We start from the raw sequence: 25933 nt of genomic DNA, 5'->3' as shown, positions 1-25933 counted from the left end.
CATGCTCTAATGCTATCTCATCAAATTGTTTTAATGGGTATATTTGAACAGATTTTAATTTGTCAGATAAGTTGTGAGTTTTGTCAACTTGAAAGAGAATTTAAAAGATGATAGTAGAATGATATACATTTTTTAGAAAAGAATGAAAGTAGAGCCAAGCACAGTGGTGTATGCCTATAATTCTCGTACTTGGGAGGCCGAAACATATCACACATTTGAGATCAGCCTCAGCAATTTGGCCAGACTTTTTTTTTTTCTTGTTTTTTCTTTTATCCCTGGGAATAGAACTCAGGGGCATTTTACCTCTGAGTTATATCCCCAGCCCTTTTTATTCATTTATTTTTATTTTCAAAACAGGATTTTGCTAAATTGCTGAGGTTTAACTAACTTGAACCTGCAATCTTCCTTTCTCAGGTTACCAGATACTGAGATTATAGGCCTGTGCCACCATATCCAGCTTCTAAAACTTTTCTTTAAGGTACCTTGTATTCAAAAGCTACATAACATTGCTTTTCCTACATATACATTTTACAATTTAATTTTAATAGTTGTACCTCCATCAATTACAGTGGTGCATGCCTATATCCCAATACCCGAAAGGCTAAGACAAGAGGGTTGCAGATTAGTGGCCAGCCTCAGCAACTTAGTGAGACCCTGTTTAATAAAATAAGTTAGGCTGGGGTGTTACTCAGAGGTAGAATGCCCATGAGTTTCATCCCTAGTACCAAAAAACAAAAAAAAAAGTTTTACCCCTTTTCACTTATCTACTCCACCCTCTGCCCAGTTCTCTTCTACTAGGCAAATGTTCTAAACAACTGTCCAAATTTGTTGGAGTTTTAATTCTAAAAATTTCAGTCTTACTCAGGAGATAAGAGAAAACAATTAAATTCATTAAGTAGTGACTGAGTGAGTCTATTTTGTCCTCGAAGAATCCTATGGAGCTTAAGTCCTTACTATGGGGACCTGTTAGAATATCGGTCAACATCTTATAAAATATTAATAATGTTTTGTTTTCTATAATCATATTTAATTATAGGCCTGTGTATTAGCTAACATTTAAAAGTAATATAGGAAAGAATAAAAATTCCCCAGAGAAAATCAATCTGTAGGCCAAGCATGGTGGTGCATGCTTGTAATTCCATCTACTCGGGAGGCTGAGTGAAGAGGATCTCATTTTTAAGACAACCTGGAAAATTGCTAGACTCTATCTCAAAATAAGATAAAAAGGGATAGGGATGAAGCTCAAAGGTACAGCACAAGCTCAAGGTCCTGAGTTCAATTGTACATTTTTGTTTAAAATGTATATAGAAGCTCGGCATGGTGTCCCACGCTTGTAATTCCCGCATTCAGGAGATGGAGACTGGAGGATTATGGTTCGTGGACGGCCTCAGCTACTTAGCAAGGCCTCTTCTAACTCAGTGAGACCCTGTTTGAAAAATAAAAAGATGAAACCCTAGGGCTGGGAGTACAGCTTGGAGATAAAATGCCCCTGGGTTCCATCTCCAGTACTGCAAAAATAAATAAATACATAAATACATAAACACATAAATACATAAATAGATAAATATGCATATATATATATATATATATATATATATATATATATCCTTCTGGAAACTTTCTGATCTTCTTAGATAATCTATGATTGTTATCTTTTATTAATTTTAGAAAATTATTAGCTCTTATCTCTTCAAATATATCTTTGTTTCTGTTTGTGATTTTCTTCTTCTGGGATTTTAGTTAAACATGTGTTAGACTGATGTCTCAAAGTTTTTTGGGGTGTCTGTCTGTGTGTGTGGTACTGGGGATTGGTCCTAGGGGCATTCTATCTTTGAGCTATACCCCCAACCCTTTTTTGTTTGTTTGGTTGGTTGGTTTTGAAACAGGGCCTCACTAGGTTGCTGAGGCTACCTTAAACCTGGCCAGGACTGCTGTGTTCAAGCATACCTCTGGGATCTCTGCTTTCCTTCTTCCCCATAGAGCTATAAAGTTGTTGTCTGACTGGAGAAGAATTTTCTTTCTTTCCTTTTTTCTTTCTTTTTTTTCTTTCTTTTTTCTTCTTTCCCTTTCTTTCTTTCTTTTTTTCTTTCTTTTTTTTTTTTTTTTGTAGTACTGGAGATGAAACCGAGGGGCATTTTACTTCTGAGCTATAACCACAGCTATTTTTTGTTCTTTATTTTGAAGCAGGGTCTCACTGAGTTGCAATGGGGCCTCATTAAGTAGCTGAGGCTGTTAGCAAACCATCATCCTCCTGTCTCAGCTTCCCAAATGCTGAGATTACAAGAGTGCACCACCATGCCCAGTTTGGAGAGGAATTTTATAGACCAACTTTCTTCCCAGTTTAGCCAAACCAAAATAAAATCTTTTCATATTTCACCACTGCTGCCCCCTTGTTTGTTTGTTTATTGTGGTACTAAGGATTAAACTCAGGGGCATTCTACCACTGAGCTATACTCCCAACTCTTTTCATTTATTCATTATTATTATTATTATTATTATTATTATTATTATTATTATGGTACTGGGGATGGAACCCAGGTGCCTTCTGCCTCCAGATCTATTTTTTATATTTTATTTGAAAACAGGGTCTCACTAAGTTGCTGATATCCTCACTAAGCTGCTGAGGCTGGCTTCAAACCTGCGATCCTCTTGTCTCAGTATTTATTTTGAAACAAGTTCTCACCAAGTCACTGTATGCTGGTCTTGAACCAATCAGAGTGGCATGCATAAATAAATCAAATAACAATAAATGCTGGTGAAGATGTGAGAAAAGAGGAACTCTTTTACACTGTTGGTGGGAGTGTAAACTAGTTCAGCTGCTATGGAGATTGGTGTGGAGGTTCCTTTGAAAACTGGGAATAGATCCACCATATGATCCAGGTCTACCACTCCTGGCTATTTTTCCAAAGGGGTTGAAATCAGAGAACTACAGTAACATATGCATACCTATGTTGATAGCAGCACGATTCGTAATAGCCAAAATATGGAACCAATCTAGGCCCCCCATCAACAGATGAATGAATTGCAAAATTATGATCCTCCTATCTAAGCCTCCCGAGTACTGAGATTACAGCCGTTCACCTCTGTGCATAGATCTTTTAAGACCCCATGGGTCAGGCTTTTGGCCCAGGACTCCTAGAACAGCTAGGAGCTTTATGTGTCACAACAAGAAGTTGGTCCTTTATTCATAGTCAATAGAAGCTGTCCAAGGTTTGTTTAAAGTTATGTTTGTTACATTTTCCTAATTACAGAAGCAGTAGGTGTGTGTGTAACTGAAATGCCAATTGAGACTTCTCTCCACTTGGAAAGTTCAGCATGGCTTTACCACCTCCTGCTAGAATAGAGCTTCCCCTGCTCCTTTCCCATAATGCCACCCACCTTTCCTCTCTTGTGGCATTGCTTCCTGCTATACCAGTTCAAAGGAAAAGTTCCATCTTTTCAGTTTCCATTAAAAAGTTCACCTACCAATTCATGAATTGAGATATACATACCACGCATGCGTGCATGTGTCTTTGTGTCACTTTGAAGCTTACTGGGATGTATAATTACAATGTACAGAAAAAATATCTTCAAAAGAAGTTGAGGAAATTGTCAAAAGAAAAAAAAGCAAAATGAAACAAAAAGATTGGAGAAGTTTTAGAGAGACTTGTAATTTTGTCATGTCTCTGGCTTTATTCCTCCCTCGTCTTCCTGGAGCTAGAAATTCATCCTCCTTCCTTATGCAGAACAGTTCTGCCCACATCCAGCTCCTTTAGGATCTCATTTTCTGTGCCAAGCACCCATTCAGGTATTTTTCCAAATAAAGAGAATTCTCTTCTATGACCAATTCTGAAAAATAAGATTACATCTTATTACGTGTGTTTTTTTTTAACAACTTAGAAAACATACCCAGAAAAGTTAAAAAATATATAGGACAAAATTGTTAATATATTTGTATCTTTTGTTTCAGTCTTCAATCTATAACACAATTGTTTTTATCTTGTTTTGTTTTGCAGTACTAGGGATGGAACTCAGGGGCATTCTCCCTCTGAGCTACACCCTCAGCCCTATTTCCTACTCTTTATTTTGAAACAGGGTCTTAATGAGTTGCGGAGGACCTCACTAAGTAGCTGAGGCTGTCCACGAACCGTGATCCTCCTGTCTCGGCCTCCCGAATGCTGGGATTACAAGTGCGGGCCACCATGCCCAGCCACAACTGTGTTTTTGTGTGTGTGTTGCTCCTATAATTTTTTGAATTCTATTATGAAATCATTTCAATGCTGCCAAAATTTATCTGGGAAACTAATTTTCTATGGTTTTGTAATATTTTGTTATATTGGCTGAATCAATTTGCTTAAAGCTTTTCTTCTGGCTGAACATTCAGTTGTTTTGTTTTGTTTTGCATTACAGGCATGGAACTCAGAGCTGTCCATGCTGGGCAAGCACTATAGTTAATATGTTGATATGTAATAATAATCTTGATCTGCATTTTTTGTTAGTTTCTACGTGAGAAATTAGCGAGTCAGAGGATAAGAATATCTCAGTGCTCAAGATACTTATTTCATCTAGAGAAGATTCTTAAAACAGAGTGAGTGGCATAATCAGATACATAATTTTTTACAGATAATTCAAATCTAGGGAAAAGAGAATTTGAACTGAACTGTGGAAATGGGTGTTGGAAGGGTGCAGATCTAGAGAAAGGGGGAGGATTTAGTGATACTGCTAAAATGGAGACAGAAGGACGTGGTAATTGGATATGGGAGGCAAGGAACAATAATGAACCAAAGACGACTTATTTCTTTCCATCCTGCCCAACTGGAGTAATGCAGATGCCTTTCATACAGAGAGAGAAGATGGCATCGGGTACAAATGTGTAGGAGATGGTACTCTGGTGTGGGACTGCTTTTCTTTGGATTATAAACTAGTTTTCAAAGATTTTAGGTGGAATCTAGTAAGTATGGGGAAATATGGTTAGTGGTAGGGAACATCTGTTGTTTTTGCCTGCATGACATCTGGTGCTAGCTTTAGGATTTTTTTTTTCTTTTTCAGAGGAGGATCTTTAGGTGGCATTCTGGTTAGAAATCTTAAAGTTGTACCTATTTATTAAACACCTGTTTTTTATTAAGTTGAGGGTGTCTTTGGCTTGGTAAATGAAGATGGGTGATGATAAAGCACCCAAGTCAGCCCTGAGTAGCCATTGCTGCCATCTACCCCCACTTTTCCCTCCTGTGATGTTGTTGCACCTGACACTTTGGAGCCAAAGACGGCGCATAACTCAAGTCTGCCAATCAGAGCCCCTAGGGCCAAAGTCTGATGATTTTCAGAGGAGCTTCTGAGGGAAACTCTTTCCACAGAGATTGCTAAGGTGGTAGGAGGTATAACTGGAGTCATTTTCAGCTACTGTTTGTCTGACAGAGGAGTCAACCCAAAGTAGGTCTGAGTTAATTCTAATAAACTGGTCCTGATGACATCGCTTAAGCCCTAGGATCCAAGTGCATTGACACTAATTCAAGGACTTTTTAGTCTCAGACATTAAAATTTCTTTTTAAGCCATCATAAGTGGGTTTCTGTCACATACAACCAAAGAAGTCCTGACTACTATAGTATTGGGTATCAGAAAAGGCTCAAGTGTCCAAAGGTTGCAAACATTCAAGATAAAACCAAGATGAGTCATATCAATAAGACACAATATTTTGTTTTATATTCAATGGATGACATATATATGGAACATCTACTGTAGTGTCTTGTACAATACTGAGCTCTGTATGTAAAATAGGCTGATCAGTTATGGCCATATAGGTATTTATAAAAGCTTATTAAAATATTATTTTCACCTGGGTGTGGTGGTGCACGCTTGTAATCCCAGCATTTGGGAGGCTGAGACAGGAGGATCATGGTTTGTGGTTTGTGAACAGCCTCAGCTACTTAGTGAGGCCCTCCGCAACTTAATGAGACCCTGTTTCAAAATAAAGAATAAAAAATACAGCAAGGGGTGTAGCTCAGAGGTCAAATGCCCCTGGGTTCCATCCCCAGATCCGCAAAACAAATATTATTTTCAAGCGGGGCATGGTGGCACATACTTGTAATCTCAGTACTTGGGAGGCTGAGACAGGAGGCTTACAGGTTTAAGGCCAAACTCAGCTACTTAGTGAGGCCCTCTGCAACTTAGTGAGACCTTATTTTAAAATTAAAAATAGGGCTGAGAGTGTAACTCAGAGGTAGAATGCCCCATAACTAAAATCCCCAGTACCACAAAAAAAAATTGGCTGAATTACCTACCTAAAATTAATAGTGCAAATTTTGGGTTTTATGTCTTATATGCTTTGCCTTGTATTTCTCTTGTAGATCTAAAGATATCTAGCACGGTGCTGGTACATAATCAGTATCCAGCAAATAATTTATTATGTGTTTGAATTTTAGAAAATATAGGAATTCATGGTTCAAGAATGAGATTACCAAATAGGGTGTTGCAGCTTTTATTTAGAATGCCTAACAGATGTCCACTTGTTGATCTGTGTAATATTTTGAGCCTTTTCTCCACCTTCTAGTTTACATTACTTCCAAAGGATACAGATGATAGCATCTTATTCAGCAGTAAAAGCTTGTCTGAGCTTTCTGAAATGATACCAGTAATGACAGATTATATAAAATGGTGGGGGTAAGAGCTGATTCGGTCTGTTTTCTTCTTAAGTATTCATGAGTGGTTCATTTTTCTATCCACCTTTGTGCCTCAGCCACCTCTTTTGGTCTTGAGTTGTCATTTGAGGATGGTTTAATTAAGAATGTTTTTCTTCACACTCTACCCTTGGGTCATTAAAAATTGGAATGGAAAATATAATGGGAAAATAAATTATTTAAATCTATTATTAATCTGATCTTTTAAATATGTGTCATGGGATCTGTAAGACATTGTGCTGAAAACATAGAAAAAAGTACTTTATATTTTTCCTACCCCATCTCATAACAATTATGTTTCCATTAATAGATGTATCACAAATGTATAGCAATGAAATATTTAATCTTTTCCAAATTCACTGCTTAAATTTAAATGACCAACATCTACCTGATCACAATATTTAAACCATCTGACTTCACTCACGATTATCAAAAAGACATGCCCTACAAGCAGTTACTTAATTAAGAGGCTATTGGTTGCTAAGGCTATTGGTTGAGGCGGGCGTAGTGGCGCACACTGGATCCCAGGTTTGAGATCAGCCTCAGCAACTTAGCAAGACTGTCAGCAACCTAGAGAGACCGTTTCAAAACCAAAATAGAAAAATGGCTAGGAGTGTAGCTCGGAGGTAGAATGCCTTGGGTTCAATCCCCTGTAAAACGCGTGCACACACGTTACTGGTGATACCTAAAACAGCAATAAAAAAAAAAAATCCAGGCCACCATTGCTGTTTATTAGGCAATTGGATTTTACATGTCAAACGTACACTTAAGATGTCAAGTTCTCTCCCCCACTCGGTGTCTGGGCCAGAGAGCACCAGGAGGCAGCAAGAAACACACACACACACACACACACACACACACACATCAAGGAAAAACAAAAATAATGGAGTTAGCATCCTGTTAATTCCCAGGCATAAGCGTAATAGGCACCGGGCTGGAGCGCCAGAAGCTTCCTGGGCAAGGACACCCTGCTACAGGCATCGGGGGTCGCTCGCGCGCGGGTGGGGACGCGGGTCAGAGATGGCTGGAGAGCGAGCGAGGGCACAGGAGAATCAGCACCGCAGCGTCTGGACAGCTCCCGGCCCGGCTCCAGTCCCGGGGGCGGGGCCAGCGCGGGGGCGGGGCCAGCGCGGCTCGGCTCGGCTCAGCTCGGCTCGGGAGCGCGCAGCGGCGGGGCGGGGCCAGCGCGGCGGGGGCGGGGCCAGCGCGGCTCGGCTCGGGAGCGCGCGGCGGCGGGGCGCGAGCGCCGCAGGTGACCCGGGCGGGCGCGGGCGGCGGCGGCGGCGGCGGCGCTGCGGGCTGGCGGCGGGCGATCGGGCGCGCGGGCGGGCGGAGGAGACGCGGCGAGCGGGGCCGGGCGACGGGCCCGCGCCTGGCGGTGACGGCCGGCGGCGCCGCGGCATGCTCGGCGAGGCCGGGGCGCTCCTCCCGCCCGTGGGCTGAGGCGGCGGCGGCGGCCACCGCGCGCGATGCACCTGTCGGGCGCCGCTTAGAGGACGCGGCAGGCGGCGAGTCCCGGCCCGCGGCGGTGGGCGCCCCGACATGGCGGCCCGGAGCGCCCCGAGCTGCCACCTGCGGCTCGAGTGGGTGTACGGCTACCGGGGCCACCAGTGCCGCAACAACCTCTACTACACGGCGGCCAAGGAGATCGTGTACTTCGTGGCGGGGGTCGGCGTGGTGTACAGCCCGCGGGAGCACCGGCAGAAGTTCTACCGGGGCCACAGCGACGACATCATCAGGTACGGGCGGGGCCGGGCCGCGGGTCCTGCGGTGGCCCGAGCCTGGCGGGCGGGGGGCCTCGAGCCGAGCCCACCCTCGCGCTGCCTCTGCCCACCTTCTTCCTACCCCAGGGACCTTCTCTGGGGTCACGGGTCCCCCGGGCGTCCGGTGTGATGGCTTTGTACTCTTGCCCATCAAAATGACAGAAACTGTGAAAAGGGTTATTCTGGTAGCACTTCGTGCTTTAAAATCCCGTGAGAGATTTCTTAGTAGACAAATTCTTAAAGAGCTCTTGGGGGGGGGGGGGCAGGTCTTTACCTAATAGAGAACTCACCTGAGCGCAGCCAAGCCCTCCGCTGGTCCAGTGGGCGCCTTCAGTGGGTGGCAGGCTTGGAGGGCTCGCACCTCTTGGCCATAATTATTAGTACAGGTTTCACTGCCTGGAGTTATCAGCAGGTAAAAAGGAAACTCAGACACAACCTCAGGCTATTTATTGGAGGTTAGATTTTGCGCAGCCCTAGGCAGTGTGCGGTAGGTAGGTGTTATTTGCAACAGCTGGTAAAAACCGTTCCACTGACTGCAGTTCTCTTTGTACCCCTAAATAAGTTTAATTTTCTATTTTTGTTTAAATCACAGGGTGTGTGTGTGTGTGTGTGTGTGTGTGTGTGTGTGTGTGTGTTCTTTCTTGGGCAGTATCATAAAGTTGTCTCCGTCCCTGTTTACATTTTTGTATCAAAGAGTATATTTTAAATGTAATTTCAATCATTGTCTTAGAACTTCTGTGATAAACTTAACAGCTTTAGATATGCCATTGATTATTGCCTCAAGCACAGCATTTTTGTCCTGTGGAGAACGTATTAAGAAGCAAAAACATTTTGAGAATGTGTTTGTGTGCTGCTTCTGGGTTTTTAAGAGGTTCAGTGCTTGGTTTTTGTTACTTAATTCTTGTATGTTCCACAGAGTTAGAGTTGGGCACTTGGAATCTAGTATCTTGATTCAGTGTCTTGTAGGCAAGAGGCTATCGTACTTACATTCTGTGAAGCTGGTCTTCCACTTTGTATTTCTGTACATGTATTACATGTGGAAGGAGAAAGGAGGCCCAAGACAAACAAAACACAGAACAAAGTGGAGTAAAGCTAAGAAAACAAAATTCGAAGCCAGGTGTAGTGGTGTATACCTTTAATTCCAGGACTTGAGAGGCTGAGACAGAGGATCAGAGGTTCTAGGCCAACCTCAGCAACTTAGCAAGACCTTGTTCCAAAATAAAAAGGGCTGGAAGTGTGGCTTGGAGGTAGAATGTCCCAGGTTCAATCCCCAGTACCAAAAAGAGAAAGAAAGCAAAATTTGAGATTGTGGAATAGGGAATAAGGCATGTTTTAAATTTTTATTTGTTTATTTAGACATCAAAGTGGAATTTTCCCAGATTGTACTTAATGCATTGCATTGGAAAGGAAGCTGACACGTCATTTCATTTTTCTCAAGTTAGAATTATTTTGTAGGGTGATCAGGGTTACAATTCTAATGTAATAGTCCAAAGTACTAGCTAAAACAAAGCCCATAGTAATTGCTTATCTTACTATCATTCACCCCAAGAACAGTTTACTCCAGTTTCTTTTCTTTTCCCCTAATCCTTTCAAGCCTCTCCTCTTTGAAGTCTCTCCTCCTGTATTAGGTCTCCTGGAGTACCAGGCATATTAGATTTACTTAGATCAAGCAGACTGGACTAAAGCCCTCCTCCAGATAAGAGTCCATCAGGTTGAATTTAGTAAGTGATGCACGTGTGAAGGATTTGGAGGTCTTTGGGGTGAACTTGAACTAATTATGCTCTTTGGTGGTTATTAGCAATGACTATCAAGGGCGTATAAACTAGGTACGATTCATTTGTTGGGGCAAATTATGCCTAATTTATTCTTCTATCAGCAATCTGAGACTATATTTATATTATGTCACACTGCTTGAATTTTTATGATTATTTTAGTAAACTGTAAGGAAGGTTTTGCCTTCTTCTGTACAACCCATACATAATATCTCAAAATATTACAGAATGACAAACATACTCTAAATTTGCAGTTATTAAATATAAGCCTGTGATTTTATGCAACTGATAACATCCTTAAAGTAATTTATAATAATTGAAAGAGGTTTCTTGAATAGTTGCAATGGGGTAGTAAAAATCTCGGTCATAAAGCTACAAAAATTGGTGGCACAAATTTAATAGACTACTGAGATTATAACTTAGAATTTAGTCACGGGGCTCTGATAATCTTATTTTAAGTAGTAATGACAGATTTTTTTTTTTACAAATTTCATTCTTGTTTGTAAAATATTACAACATCTGAATTTTTCAATTCAGTGTTTGACCTATAAGTATGGAAATTACTCCTGTAATTTTTCAATTATATCTCAGCAGAAGATGTAATATTGATAAATGCAAGGCATTGTAGAAAACAATGTTGCTATAATGTTAGCCTTATTAAAATGTTTTCATTGTTAATTTTTGTTTCCATAGTTGCCTAAAACTTATTTAAAATTTATTGGTCAAATATGGCTTAGTCTGGGGCTAAGACTATTCCTAACTCAGCAGGTCATTTTCCTTAGGTTTTGGAAAGGTTAGTGCTACACTGATTGTAAAGATTGAACCATGCCCAGTCTGTCATTTGTATAGTGGTTTTCTCATATGCTTACTGTTATCTAGGGTTGCCAGTGGTGGTGACATATGACATCTTGTCATCTTTTATGCATTGCTTAGAGTTGTGTTCTTTTTGTGCTTATAGCTATAATACTATATGTCTCTAGACACTTATCCTTGACTAATATTTATTCCAGTAACTGGTTTATATATAGATATAAGCTTCATTGTCCGAAAAAATACAGGAATTTTGAGGTCATTTTTCTTGTTTTCTGTTTCCTTATATTGACAAAAATCTTTAGTTAGTATGTGTTTACAACAGGTTTAAGACTTAAGTTCTAATTGTACATATGGCCGGGCGTGGTGGCGCACGCTTGTAATTCCTGCGCTTGGGAGGCAGAGGCAGGAGGATCGAGGCCAGCCGCGCTGGTTTAAGAGACTCTGTTTCAAAAATACAGAAAATAGGTCTGGGAGTGTAGCCCAGAGGTAGAAGGGCTTCCAGGAACCCCAGTACCACCAAAAAATAATAATAATAATAATAATTGTACATATGTAGTATGTGGGAAATCATCTTGAAATCATCAGAATGATTTCAAGAGATATTTTTACAGATTTTTTAGCCCTTCCTTTTCTCAGATGCACTGTACCAGTTTTAGCATAAAGATATACATCAATAGCCTGGGGGTATTTTGAAACTTTTGCTAGTTGTCTTCCCAAAGATGTCATTGCTTTTAAAATTTGTTTTCCTAGTTGCCCATCAACTATTTTTTGCAGGTTTGTTCCCAAAAGCAGATATTTTTTAAAGTTTTCAGCTGGGTATGGTGTCATCCTAATAGTTAGGAGGCTGAGATAGGAGGATCGAAGGTTCTCGACCAGCCTCAGCTACTTAGTGAGACCCTGTTTCAAAATAAAGAATAAAATATAAGGCTGAGGATGTAGCCTGGAGGCAGAATGTCCCTGGGTTCAATACCCAGTACTGCAAAAAATAAAATAAAATAAAAAGTTTTCAGACAACTTATACCAGAAAGACCATTGATAGAACATAGTTAACTTAGTACATTTTGCTCTTTGGCTCTGGTTTCCTTCCGGGAGTGACTAGGACCCATTGCTTACATATTTTGTAGGTATTGACTTTTGAGTGCCTGATGTTGTTGTTTTTGTTAAAACATTGTGAATGTGTCTCACAGAATCGTGATATGCTGTAGCTGGTAGCTTAATGAAAATCTGTTTCAAAATAAAAGTACGGCTTGGAGTGTTGCTCAGAGGTAGGATGCCCTGGGCTCAATCCCCAGGACCACATTTTTAAAAAAATGATCATTAAGCTCAAATGACGATGCATCTGAATTACTTTGAAATGTATACTGTCCTCTATGGTTCTGGTAAGAATAACAATATAGTTCATTGCTTTAGGTATAGCTTTTTTAGACAAAATGGTAGGTGTAGTATCAATTGTGGCAGGTGTTATTCTTAGGGAAACTCGTCAAGCCTTACTGCAACCCATTAAAAGTGGTTTCATTTATTCAACACAAGTCAAAATTGTACCTTGAAGAGCAATTCATAATATATAACACTAACATAGTGGGTTAATATTTTTTCAGTCCAGGATAGCAACTTTTATTTTATTTTATTTTTATATGGATCATTTGACAATGGCATACATTCACACAGGGCTTGGTGCTACCCCCCACATTTCCCCTTTCCCCCCTCCCAACAATGAGTGTCCAGGTGACCGTGCTACATTCACACTTATACACATATTCGAATGTAGCTCCTCCATTAATCACCCTCAGCCTTCTTCCTCTCCTACCCTTCCTTTCTAGCTTTGCTGAGGTTTCCCTTCCATTATCTGGAGTCCCTCTGGTATCCCTAATACTCCCTAGTTTGGGCATATGTTTTATATGGCCCTTCTCTTTCTGTGCTTGGCTGATCTCACTTAACATAATGTTCTCCAGGCCTTTCCATCTTCTTGCAAATGACATGATTTTGTTCTTTATTGCTGAGTAAAATTCCATTGTGTATATTTCCCATAATTTTGGAATCCATTCATCTGTTGCAACTTTTTTTTGGGGGGGCGGGTCTGGAGATGAAACCCAGAGGCATTTGACCTCTGAGCTACACCCCCTGCCCAATTTTTTATTCTTTATTTTGAAACAGGGTCTCACTGAGTTGTGGAGAGCCTCACTAAGTAGCTGAGGCTGTCCGTGAACCACAATCCTCCGGTCTCAGCCTCCCAAATGCTGGGATTACAAGCATGCGCCACCACGCCCGGTTTGTTGCAGTTTTTTAAGGGGTGGAATTATTGCAAATTTCTTTGTAGTCTACTTTTATTCTAGATATGTATTCATTATTTCACAAACCTGGTGGATCACCAGAAGATTTTAAGAGATTTTTAGGAACTTTTAACCCTTCGTTATCTCAGATACACTGTCAGATCCTTTCGGATAGGAAAAACAGGCAAACCTAGTCATCAGAAGGAATGAATGAAGGTGTAGAATTTTGGAAAGACGTAACATCATATGCAGTGATCTCGTATTACAAGAGAATATTTGAAAATGTTTGTACTCTTTTCAGTTCCTTTTCTCTCATTTACTCCTGGTTCTGTTCTGTTTCATTAAGCAGTTCTTGTCAAGGTCACCACCTTCAAATTGCCAAACCCAGTGCTCAGTTATCACATGTCATCATTTTTTTTAATTTTTTTTTATTTTTATTTTTGGTGGTACTGGGGTTCCTGGAAGCCCTTCTACCTTAGGGCTACACTCCCAGACCTATTTTATATTTTTATTTGGAAACAGGGTCTCTTAAAGCCAGCACGGCTAGCTTCGAACCTGCGCGATCCTCCTGTCTCCGCCTCCCAAGTGCGGGGATTACAAGCGTGCACCACCACGCCCGGCCACATGTCATCATTTTTAAAAAATTTTTATTGCCATTTGACCCAATTGACCAATCTCATCTTTTTTTTTTTTTTTTTTTTTTTTTTTTTTTTACGGGTCTGGGGGTGGGGGTGGAATCCAGGGACATTCGACCTCCGAGCTCCACCCCCTTCTCTATTTTTTAGTCTTTATTTTGAAACAGGGTGTCACTAAGTTTTGGAGGGCCTCACTGAATAGCTGAGGCTGTGGACAAACTGCAATCCTCCTGTCTCAGCCTCCCGAATGCTGGGATTACAAATGTGTGCCACATGCCCGGCTCCAATCTCATCTTCTTAAGACACTTTTTTAAAATTTCAGTTTGGAGAAGAGTTTTATTGGAGATTGAACCCAGGGGCATTCTACCTCTGAGCTACACCCTTAGCCTTTTTTATTTATTTGAAACAGGATCTTGCTAGGTTGCTGAGGCTGTACTTGAACCTGTGATCCTCCTGTCTCAGCCTCCCAAGTACTAGGATTAGAGATGTATTCCAACATGCCAGGCTTTAATTTCAGTTTTTAACTGATACATAAAAATGTGTGTGTGTGTGTGTGTGTATACACACACACACACACACACACACACACACATATATATATATATATATATATATGTGTGTGTGTGTGTACCATGCAATGTTTTGAAATATGTATTCATTATGTAATATGTAAATCAGGGTAATAATTTAAATATTTACCATTTCTTGTGTGTGTGTGTGTGTGTGTGTGTGGCACTGAGGACTGAATCCAGAGGCAATTTATCTCTGAGCTACACCTCCAGCCTGATTTTATTTCTTATTTGGAAACAGGGTCTTACTAAGTTGCAGAAGGCCTCACTAAGGAGCCATGGATGGCCATGAACCTGCAATCCTTCTATCTCAGCCTCCCAAAGCACTGGGATTACAAGTGTGTACCACCATACTTGGCCCCATTTACCGTTTCTATATGGTGAAAACATTCTAAATAATTTCTTCTAGTTTTATGAAATTACTTCAAATGACATAATTTGATTTATGGTTTAACAAACTTAACTCTGGCCCTTCATTGGGAACAGACTGAAGAGGAGGGGCAAGATGGAGGTAGGGAAACCACATAAGAGACTGTCGGCAATAATCCAGTCAAGAAATATTGGTGCCGGGCGTGGTGGCGCACGCTTGTAATCCCCGCGCTTGGGAGGCAGAGACAGGAGGATGGCGCAGGTTCAAAGCCAGCCGTGCAATGGCTTAGGAGACCCTGTTTCCAAATAAAAATGTAAAAATAGGTCTGGGAGTGTAGCCCGGAGGTAGAAGGGCTTCCAGGAACCCCAGTACCAGCAAAAAAAAAAAAAAAAAGAAAGAAAGAAAGAAAGATTGGTGGTAACAGTGAACGAAGTGAAAAAGGCTAAATTCTGGAAACATTTTGAAGATAGAGGCTGCATTATTTACTAATGGGTCAGATATAAATTGTGAGAGAAAAAAATAGCAGAATTTTTGGCCAGAACTGCTAGAAAAATGGAGTTACTGGCTACTGAATTGGGAATGATTGGGAAGAGCCAGCTTTTCTTTGGGGAGGAAGGAAAATCAGGAGCTCTGTTTTAGATGTATTCTGTTTGGCAACCAAGTGGGATTATAAACTAGGCAGTTGAGTATGTCTGTAATTCAAGGAAATAATCTGGGCTGGCTGCTATTAATTTGGGTGTTATCAGCATATAGATAGTACTTAAAGCTATGAACCTGAGTGAGGTCACTAAGTGAGTATTAACTAAAGGATCTTAAAAAATGGGTTTCTAGCCGGGCATGGTGGTGCACGCTTATAATCCCAGCATTCAGGAGGCTAAGATTGGAGGATCGCAGTTTGCGGACAGCCTCAGCTACTTAGTGAGGCCCTTCGCAACTTAGTGAGACCCTATTTTAAAAAAAAATAAAGAATAAAAAATAGGGCAAGGGGTGTAGCTCAGAGGTAGAATGCCCCTGGGTTCCATCCTCAGTACCACCAAAAAAAAAAAAAAAAAAAAATGGGTTTCTTTGTTAGTCCAACATTTACACATAAGGGAGATAAAAAAGAAAATGCCCACAAAAATGTGTCCAGAGACATAGAAGAAAAACCAGGGGAGTTTGGGGGCATGGAAGTCAAGTGAAGAGTGTTTCATTAAGAAAGGAGTGACCCTCTGTATCAAGTGAAATGAGGACAACCTCACCTAGCGGAAGTGCTGGCTGTTTTGCAATCCTTACGTTGTAATCACAAGACTCCCCAGGAGCCTGTTATTTCCAGATGATCAGAAGAAAGGGTGAAACCAGAACTCAAATGAGTTATTATTAATACATAGACCTAGCATGTTTTAAGATTTATTCCAGCAGCTCCTGCTTTACTTGGTTATTATAAAATAGCACATGGCAAGCAGCCCTAGATTCTTGCTACTCAAAAGGGTGGTTTTCAGACAAACAGCATTCGCATCACCTGGAAACTTTTTGAGACCACAAGCTCTCAGGTCTTACCTATCCCACCAAACCAGAAACTCTAGGTGTAGAGCCGGCCATTGGCGTTAATCGCTTCTAGGTGACATTGATGTAGTCAGAGGTTTGAGAACCACTGTTCTGGATTCTTGATTCCCAGCCTTGGCTGTGTAATAGAAACACTTGAACAGTTTAAAAGAAACAAAATAAAATCACCGATGGCTAAGCCTCATTTTTAGAAATTCTAATTTAGTTCATTTAGGGTGGGGCCCAGATATAGTTTATTCATTGTTGATTCCTTCTGTTTTTAATTTTTAAGCCTCCCAGATGATTCAAATGTTCATTTAAGGTTGAAACCCACATAGCAGTAATCCTTGTTCAGCTGGTGGGCTAGGAGTCAGCCTGAAAAAAAACCTAGGACTTAAGTCAATTCATTCACTTAGTGTTATATATTTTAGGGCAATATGGATAATTTCCCAGGTACTTGGACCCTGTTAAATACCCTGGGCCTCTTACCTAAGGCTCTCCCATACTTACATCCCTGTTCGGGAATGTATTAATGATTTTCTGTTGATGGATCCGCTCAGTATCTTCAGGAGCTGAAAACAGATATCCCACTTCACCAGTCAGGACAAAAGCTCCCTTGCTGGGGACCCGGAAGGTGAGAATATGCGTGTGATTGTGTACATCCTGAATAGTGTCAAGTGAGGTGTACCGTAACTCAGTGCCCCAGGTGATGATTTCAGCAGGCTTCTGGAGCAGCACGAGATTGTACATTAATGGATTGCTGTCTTGGAGCCAGGATCTGTCCTCATAAATAGACCAAACATCTATCTAGTTTGTTAATATTTGATAAGACCTGTAAATACCCATCAGAAGGACGGATCATTCCCACTCTATGAAATTCTCAAGTGGGTATGTTCATATTGAGATTTGAAATAGTACCCTGGGACTGGAGGGTATAGCTCAGTGATAGAGCATAAGCTTAGCACAGGTGAGCCCTGGGTTCAATCCCTAGCAACAAAAGCAAGGAAAGAAAGGGGGGGGGGAATAGGGAGAGAAAGAAGGAAAGAAGAAATAGCAACCTAGGTTTATGTTCAGTCAGGGAAAGGTACTGGAATACTGTGTATTGTAGGACTTGAGACTGCATGTTGCCACCAACCAAGCATGAAACAGCTGACTGTCTTCCCTTTAGCAAGTGTTCTCCATTGTATCTTCAATATGGATAAATAGTCTGAGATGTAGTGGACTTACAAGGAAATATTCTTAGCCAGTGTAAATAAGTTTTCTTGGGAGTAATGAACTTTATTCTGATTATAGGATGGCACGTGGCATTACCATATTAGTTAGACATAAAAAACTGGAATAAAAACCTTAATAATCTTGGATTTCCTATTCACAATATCATCTTCTGTTGGCCAATATAAATTAAAGGTAGATTGAATTATTAAGAGACCAAAACCAAGCCAGGCGTGGTGGCGCACACTTGTAATCCCAGCATTCGGGAGGCTGAGACCGGAGGATTGCGCTTCGTAGACAGCCTCAGCTACTTAGTGAGGCCCTCTGCAACTCAGTGAGACCCGGTTTCAAAATAAAGAATAAAAAATAGGGCAGGGGGTGTGGTTCGGAGGTTGAATGCCTCTGGGTTCCATCCCCAGACCTGCAAAAAATAAATAAATAAATAAATAAATAAAAATAAAAGAGACCAAAACCAGACATGGTGGCATATGCTTATAATCCCATCATTTGAGAGGCTGAGATAGGAGGATCGCAGTTCGCAGACAGCCTCAGCTACGTAGGCCCTTTGTAACTCAGTCAGACCCTGTTTCAAAAATAAAGAATAAAAAATAAGGCTGGGGGTGTAGCTTAGGGGTAGAATGCCCCTGAGTTCCATCCCCAGTACTGCAAAGAGAGAGAGAGAGCGAGGTGTCAAGTGCAAATAATGCCCACCCTACAGTGACGCATGTACATCTGAAGTAGCACCCATGAGGGAAAACACTAGGTAATTGTTTGGTGTTGGTTGACTGCCAGGAGGGCAAAAAGATGGGCATATAGGATAGAACACTGTGAACATTTTGCCCTGGGTCTAGCTATTTTGGGCCACTAGAGTCAAGCATCAATCACAAAACAAAATACTTAATTTCTCTTTTTTCTGGAACAGACAGCTGATATGTTGAATTGTCAAATAAGAGATGGTCATTACAGGAGGTGTCAACAGAGACATCACTCTGAAAGTTTCCATGGTCTTTACAACTAGTGGAGAATACTGACTTTACTTTAATGCCGAGGATGGGTAATCTAGGGATAAAATATAGATAGGTTAGATGTGAGATGAGAATTCTAGATTTTATCATTACCAAAGTGTAGATGCTGTCAACCTCTGGATGGGGCCAGAAGAAGGGGAGGTCATACTTGTGTGTACTGGAAATGTGGACTGTGCGGCAGGACAGGGAACAGCTCTCTGATATGGAAGACCCAGAAATAAACTGATGGTAAGAGAAGTATACAGCCTAGCCTGTTTCCTACATCAGTTAAAAAAATGAGATAAACAATTGCCATCATTCTCCTTGGCAGGGAAATCTTGCTGTTTTGCCCTGTTCCTGGACGTCATATACGTACTTCATACCCAAAGAAGATATTCATTCTTTACCCCAAGACTATCAGATCTTTTTGTATCACTTTACAGAGCTTTCTTTCTTGGTCAGGATATACAATATTAGACACTCATTGCCTCTAGAGTGGACGGTCGTATTGCATATTCATTTCAACATATGGAGAGATGACAATTGCCACCGGCACTTACTCTTAAGGATTTTGGTGTTTTTTTGGTTTGATATAATATTGCTCATAGTATTATTTAAGTTAGCCACAGAGGAGGATATGACTAGGTCTAACTTTCTCGGTGTCCAGGTCTTCAGAGGTAGTAAGGCTCATCATAGACAGGGCATAATTCCCCACCAGCAGTGTAAAGAGAAAGGCTATTCTGTCTTCCAACAAAAGTGGTAACTACAGGCTGCCCATCATTGTTTGGTTGCAGTGTGACTCTTCTAATTATTAAACTATGGGCAAGGCAAACTAGGAAACACAGAGGATACCATTGGGACTCTGGAGGGGAAATATCAACAAAGTTTGAATGGTAAAATAGGAGAGGAGGAAGGCTGATCTTGATTAATGAGCGTCTACATCTGAACATGTGTAAAATTATGAATATGACATGGTTAACCTGGACAACCATTGGTGGGAGGGGGGAAGGGAAAATGGGGGCAGGGGGGAGAGGGCACCAAATATAGTTTAAATGTATACTATTTATGTTCAATAAAAAATTGTTAAAAGGAAAAAAAATTATGGGCAAGGTATTTAACATGCTAAACACTACACACGGTGGCAGAAATTTTATCCGGCACCTGGATGCATTTTCAGTGACATGCATTTTCAGAAGGCAGTTTTTATAGCCATATAAAAAGGCTGTAGAAGTTTGAGAGCAACATAATAGGGATTATAAGAGGTTTTCTAAGTTTTCTCCTAAAGGGTTGTTATTATTTTAAATTAGTAATACACATTTGAAATTTGAAATACAAATTAGAAATTTGCAAGGCATAGAAACAGAAGAAAAAATATTTACATACAAGCTTGCAATCTGGATATAATAGAGATAGTGCTATTGTGCTTTAGAGTATTCTGTTTTAGGCTTTTTCTTGGTCTGTGTTTTTTTTAAATAATTGAGATCACGGTCTGTGTGCGTGCGTGCGTGCGTGTGTGCGTGCGTGCGTGCGTGCGTGCGTGTGTGTGTGTGTGTGTGTGTGTGTTACTGGGATTTAACTCGGGGACATTCTACCTCTGAGATACATGCCAAGCCCTATTTTATTCCTTATTTTGAAACAGGGTCTCATTAAGTTGCAGAGGCCCTCACAAGTTACTGATCCTGGCCTCGAGCCTGTGATCCTCGTGTCCCAGCCTCCCAAGTACTGGGATTACAAGTGTGCGCCACCACACCCAGCCTGAGATCACACTGTTTATAAAACTTTTGATCCTGTACTTTTTACTTAACATTTTAACAGAAACTTTCCCCAGTATTATGAAAAAACCCAGATATATTTTTAATAACTGCATGACAGTTCATCCTGTGAGTTTACTGTAAGTGTGGAACCATACCATTTACTAAATGTTGGAAAAGCCGGGCGTAGTGGCGCATGCTTGTAATCCCAGCATATGGGAGGCTGAGACAAGAGGATCACTGTTTGCAGACAACCTCAGCTACTTATGCCCTTTGCAATTCAGTGAGACCCTGTTTTAAAATAAAGAATAAAAAAATAGGGCTGGGGATGTAGCTCGGAGGTAGAATGCCCCTGGGTTCCATCCCCAGTACCATAACAAAAACGGTGGACATTTATAAGTGGGTTTCAGATTTTTTGCTTTTATAAAAGATGTTATCATGAAAAGAATTGCATATAAGGATTTTTCTGTATTGAGGATCATTTTATTTAAAAATTATCTTTAGCAGCATCTTTGGAAATTCAGTTCACAAATCCTAATTGAATGTCTACTATTTACCGATTGTAAATGCTTAGGGTTTAATATGAACAAAGAGAGCAAAATTGTTGTCCTATATTCTTGTGAGGGAGAGTAAGATAATAAACATATGATAGTAATTTTAGAAGCTGATAGCTATAAATGGTGTTACAACTTCAGTATAAAACTTCAATATATATACAACTTCAATATAACACTTCCTCCAGAGAAATTCACGTGTTAGGTTATGCAGCCAGGATTGGAGGTGGGAAATGGCTGGAGGAGGGAGGAGGTGGGTCACTGAGGGAGTGACCTTGGGGACTGTATCTGTCCGTGTGTGTGTGTGTGTGTGTGTGTGTGTGTGTGTGTTGACTCTGTCTGTCTGCTTCCATTGCCATGAACTCAGTGGTCTTCCTCCATCATGCCGCGGCGCCACTGGTTCTACCTTGGAGCTGGCTGGCTAAGGACCAAACCTCTAAAACTGTGAGCCACATAAACTGTTTCTCCGCTGAGTTGTGCTTGTCAGGTATTATGGTTGTGATGATGAAAAACTAAAACAAATGGGATAATGGATGTAAAATGTTGGGATAACTAGAAGGAGTTACGGAACGTTTCTCTGAGCAAGTTATATTTTATCTAAAACAGGAATAAGGCAAAGATCTGAATGATCATTCTCAACAGACTCAGCCTAATGAGCTTGGCCTTTTTAAGGGACAGAAAGTCCCTTGTGGTTGGAATGTAATGAGCAAGAGGGAAAATAGTAAAAGTTAAGGGATGAGAAGAGGAAAAGGGTGTGTTTTATAGAGCCTTATAAGTGCCATCCTGGATGCTTCGGATTGTATTCTAGATCAATGGGAATCTATTGGAGAGTTCTAACTCTGTAAATGATGAGGTCAGATTTATATTGCTTTAAAAAATCACCCTATAGCTGGGCGTAGTGGCGCACGCTTGTAATCCTCGTGCTTGGGAGGCGGAGACAGGAGGATCGTGCAGGTTTGAAGCCTTAAGAGACCCTGTTTCCAAATAAAATATAAAAATAGGTCTGGGAGTGTAGCCTGAAGGTAGAAGGGTTCCATCCCCAGTACCACCACCACTAATAATAATAATAATAATAATAATAATAATAATAATCACCCTAAATAGGCTGAGAAAACTTTAAAGTCAAGGAAGAAAGGAAGAGAGGTAGAGAGGTACTCAGTTACTAAAATAATGCTGATGTAAAGTGAATGCTGGCCCAGATGGGATTGCGTCAGAGAATATGAGGTTGTGTAGAGCAATAGGACAGGCTAATCAGATGCATGTGCTGAGTGAGGACAAGAAGTGTCAAGGATGATATTTAGATTCTTGATCTGAGCGACTGAGTGATACCATAAGGTGAGGAGGAGCAAATTGGGAGAGTAAGGAGGAAATCAGATTCCCTTTTGAACCTGTTAAATTTGAGGTGCCCATTAGACATCCATTGCTCAGGGACGGAGATGTGGATTTATCATGCGTGTGTGAATTGAAAGCCATGGATCAGATGGAATCATGTGGGAAAGGAAGGCACTCAGATACTTTAAGTCAGTTGTTGGGCATTAGAAGTAGGGCCTAACAAGGAAGACAAGATTAGGGATCAGAAAAGCCTGGAAAGGAAAGTATTTCAAAAAGGAAATAGAGGTCAATTGTGTCAAATACACTGTAAATGTAGAGGACAGTAAGAATATAAAACTTACTGTTAGATTTGTCCAGGTGTCACATGACTTTGAAATAACTCAGTGAAGGAGAAGGGACAAGTTTACTTGGAATATATTGAGGCAATAAAGGGAGTGAAAAGAAATGACAAGCCGGGCGTGGTGGCGCACACTTGCAATCCCAGTTCTTGGGAGGCTGAGACAGGAGGATAGCACAGGTTCGAAGCCAGCCTCAGCTAATTAGTGAGGTTCTCAGCAATTTAGACCCTGTTTCTCAATAAAATATATATATATATAATAGGTCTGAGAGTGTAGTTTAGAGGTAGAAAGCCCCTGGTTCCATCCCCATTACTACAAAAAAAAAAAGATGAGACATTTTTTAGTAGTTTTACCTTGAAGGGAGAGCAGAGAAATGGAGTTATAGGTGAGGGACTGAGGGCATTCCTTTTTTTTTAAGATTTAAAGAAGTTTATTAGAAAGATAGAAATACAGAAAATAGAAATACAGCTTCATACCAGACTGGCATGGAGGGGTGACTCGAAATGAATACACCATGAGGGCGTTCTTTTTAAAAACAGGTATATCTGGCCAAGCGTGGTGGTGCACGCTTGTAATCCCCGTGCTTGGGAGGCGGAGACAGGAGAATTGCACAGGTTTGGAGCCAGCCTCTCTGGCTTAGGAGACCCTGTTTCCAAATAAAAATATATATAAATAAATAAAAATAGGTCTGGGAGTGTAGCCCGGAGGTAGAAGGGTTTCCAGGAACCCCAGTACCAAAACAAACAAACAAACAAACAAAAAATGTATATCTGAATTCTACTAGGAACGACTTAGTGACATGCACTAATTCCAGAAAACATTGTTCTTGGAGTAAAGTACTTGAAAGTAAGGGGAACGGGATCCAGAACTCAAGTGAAGACTTCAAGGAGGAGAGACATTTCTTCCATTTTTCCAGGGGGAAGTTAGAGTCTGCCAGTGTAGCTGTGGTTAGATTAGTGAGTTTGGAAGTGATGAGATATCTCCTTTAATTTCATTTCTATTATTTGACAATTGCAAGGTAGGCTTGTCAGCTGCAAGGCAGAGAGTGATGGGAGGGGATTGTGGTCATAAGGAAGTTTGAAAACAGAGAAGAAATGCAGATCTATCAAGGAAATGTTTAATAGAGCTGTCTGATAATGTAAAGTGCTCATTTGGGATGTAGGAGATAAATTTAGAGAGGCGTTGATTAACAAATTGTACATAAGAAGGGAAGTCTGTGGCTGGGCATAGCGGCGTACCCCTGTAATCCCAGTATTTGGGAGGCTGAGACAGGAGAATCAAAAGTTCAAAATCTGTGAATAATTTAGTAATCCTTTCTGTTTCAAAAATAAAAGCTATAGTAGGGCTGGGGATATATCTCAAAGGTAGACTACCCTGGGTTCAACCTCACATACAAAAACTGAGTAAGAGAAATCTGTGAAGGTAAGTACAGCCCTTTGATGTATGCTTAGTGTGTTACTACTTTATGGTTATGATAAATTGAAAGATTAAATGCTTGAAAACTTCATATGTAATTGTGGTAGTTGATGAGAATGTCGACAACTAACTTTCATAATTCAGCAGTATTAATTAGAAAAGAAACTTTAAAAGAATCTGTGCCTTACATATTTCAAGCAATAGTATATACAATGTGGATAGCTAATGTTGTTAAATGTTTTAAAATAGGAATATAACTGGAAATAGTTTTTTGTTTTTTGTTTTTTTTTTTTTGTAATGGGGGTGGAACCCAGGGGCTTTTCTACCTCTAGGCTAATCTCCCAGACCTATTTTATTTGGAAACAGGATCTACTAAGCTGCTGAGAGCCTCACTAAGTAGCTGAGGCTGGCTTTGAACCTGTGCGATCCTCCTGTCTCAGCCTCCCAAGCGTGGGGATTACAAGCGTGCCCACCACGCCCGGCTCAAATGGTTATTTCTATCATTTCTTTCCCAAATTAATTCATAAGGGTTGTTGAGTTCTACTATATATTCAGCAGTATATTAGACACTACATAAATAAAAGTTAACTATAAGATACTACGTTTACCTTAAAGATACTTGAAAAATATTCATACTTGCATTCCTTTTCTTTTTTCTAATTCGACCTCAGGGCATTATACCTCTGGGCTATACTCCAGCTCTATTTTATTATTTTATTTTATTTATTTTATCAGTCTTACTAAGTTGCTGAGTCTGGCCTTGAACCTGGGATCCTCTTGCCTCAGCCTCCAAGTAATGAGATTACAGACATGTGCCACCACGCCCAGCTACATTTAAATTTTTATTAAGAAAATCAGAGCTATCAGAAAACAACTTTTAGATTCCACCTACCTAAGCAGCGACACATCCAGCGCCTGTCTCGTGACAATCTCCCCACGTGTGCACACCTCGCTACTCTTTTTCACCTTCTCCAGAAACTCTCACCTTCACCTCAATCAAATTCTTTTTCCTCAGTGCTGGATGACTCCTGTGAGCATGTAAAATAGGCTCAAGAAGTAGTCTTTTCAAATAATGATGCAAAAAAAAAAAAAAAAAACAACCTGAAAATACTTTATGGGGAAAAGGCAAGTCCCAACTTATACTTCCCTATATATAAAATTTAACTGAAATTGGATTATATCTTAAATGTGAGAGCTAAAACTAACATTTTCAGAAAGAAAAGCATAGGAAACAGGACACAAAAGCATGAATCATAAAACTAAAATTATAAACCGAACCTCATTAAAATAACTTTTCAAGCCAAGCATGGTGTCACATGCCTATAATCCCGGTACGTGGAAGGCTAAGACAGGAGAATCACAGGTTTGAGGCCAGTGTCGTAACTAAGCATGACCCTGTTTCAAAATTAAAAGGGCTGAAGGCATAGCTCAGAAGTAGAATGTCCACAGATTTAAGCCCCAGTACCTCCTTCCCGACGCATACAACTTTTCAGACTTCCAATAACCAAAGACAATGCCAGATATGTAGTAAGTAAGCTCCCAAAGTCTCTTCCTCAGAGGAATAAAATAGCTTTGTGACTATGAACTTTTTGTGTAGACCATAGTCTCAGCATTATTTAGATGTCCAAACTGCAGAGAGACAAATGAAAAAAAAAAATCCATCTACAGTTTCAGAAGTTCTCTTCCCTCTTCTCTGCTAAGCTTTGTAGGGAATAACTTAAATAACTGAAATAGTCTATCTTGACTAGGTGCTGTAAGGATAAAGACAAAAAAAACTGTATATGCTATAGAACAGTTGGTAAAAATTTCTTATCGGGGCTAGCAGTTCTGAAATGTCTGGGTATACTAAAGTTAAGTCAGTAAATAGACTGTAGATTATGAGAACTTAGTTTCTCACTGTTGGATGAAAACTATAAATAAGAAAAAATAGAAGTCTTAAATGAACCCTGTGGTTTTGAA

The 25933-nt window shown here is 40.4% G+C and overlaps 1 protein-coding gene across 1 annotated transcript in view; it reads left to right on the top strand.

Annotated features, from left to right (window-relative positions):
• Nucleotides 1-8196: 8196 nt before the first annotated feature.
• Nucleotides 8197-25933, top strand: part of EML5 (EMAP like 5) — a gene marked incomplete at both ends in the record, with an annotated part of 167747 nt that continues 150010 nt past the window's right edge. The window contains one exon of the mRNA XM_080708026.1: nt 8197-8393. Coding sequence (XP_080564152.1) covers nt 8197-8393 — 197 coding nt within the window. The remainder of the gene's footprint in view (nt 8394-25933) is intronic.

The sequence above is a fragment of the Muscardinus avellanarius genome, assembly GCF_963383645.1.
Source record: "Muscardinus avellanarius genome assembly, chromosome: 12".
NCBI lineage: Eukaryota > Metazoa > Chordata > Mammalia > Rodentia > Gliridae > Muscardinus > Muscardinus avellanarius.
Note: the sequence above shows the minus strand (reverse complement) of the source record. Positions and strands in the feature narration are given on the sequence as shown.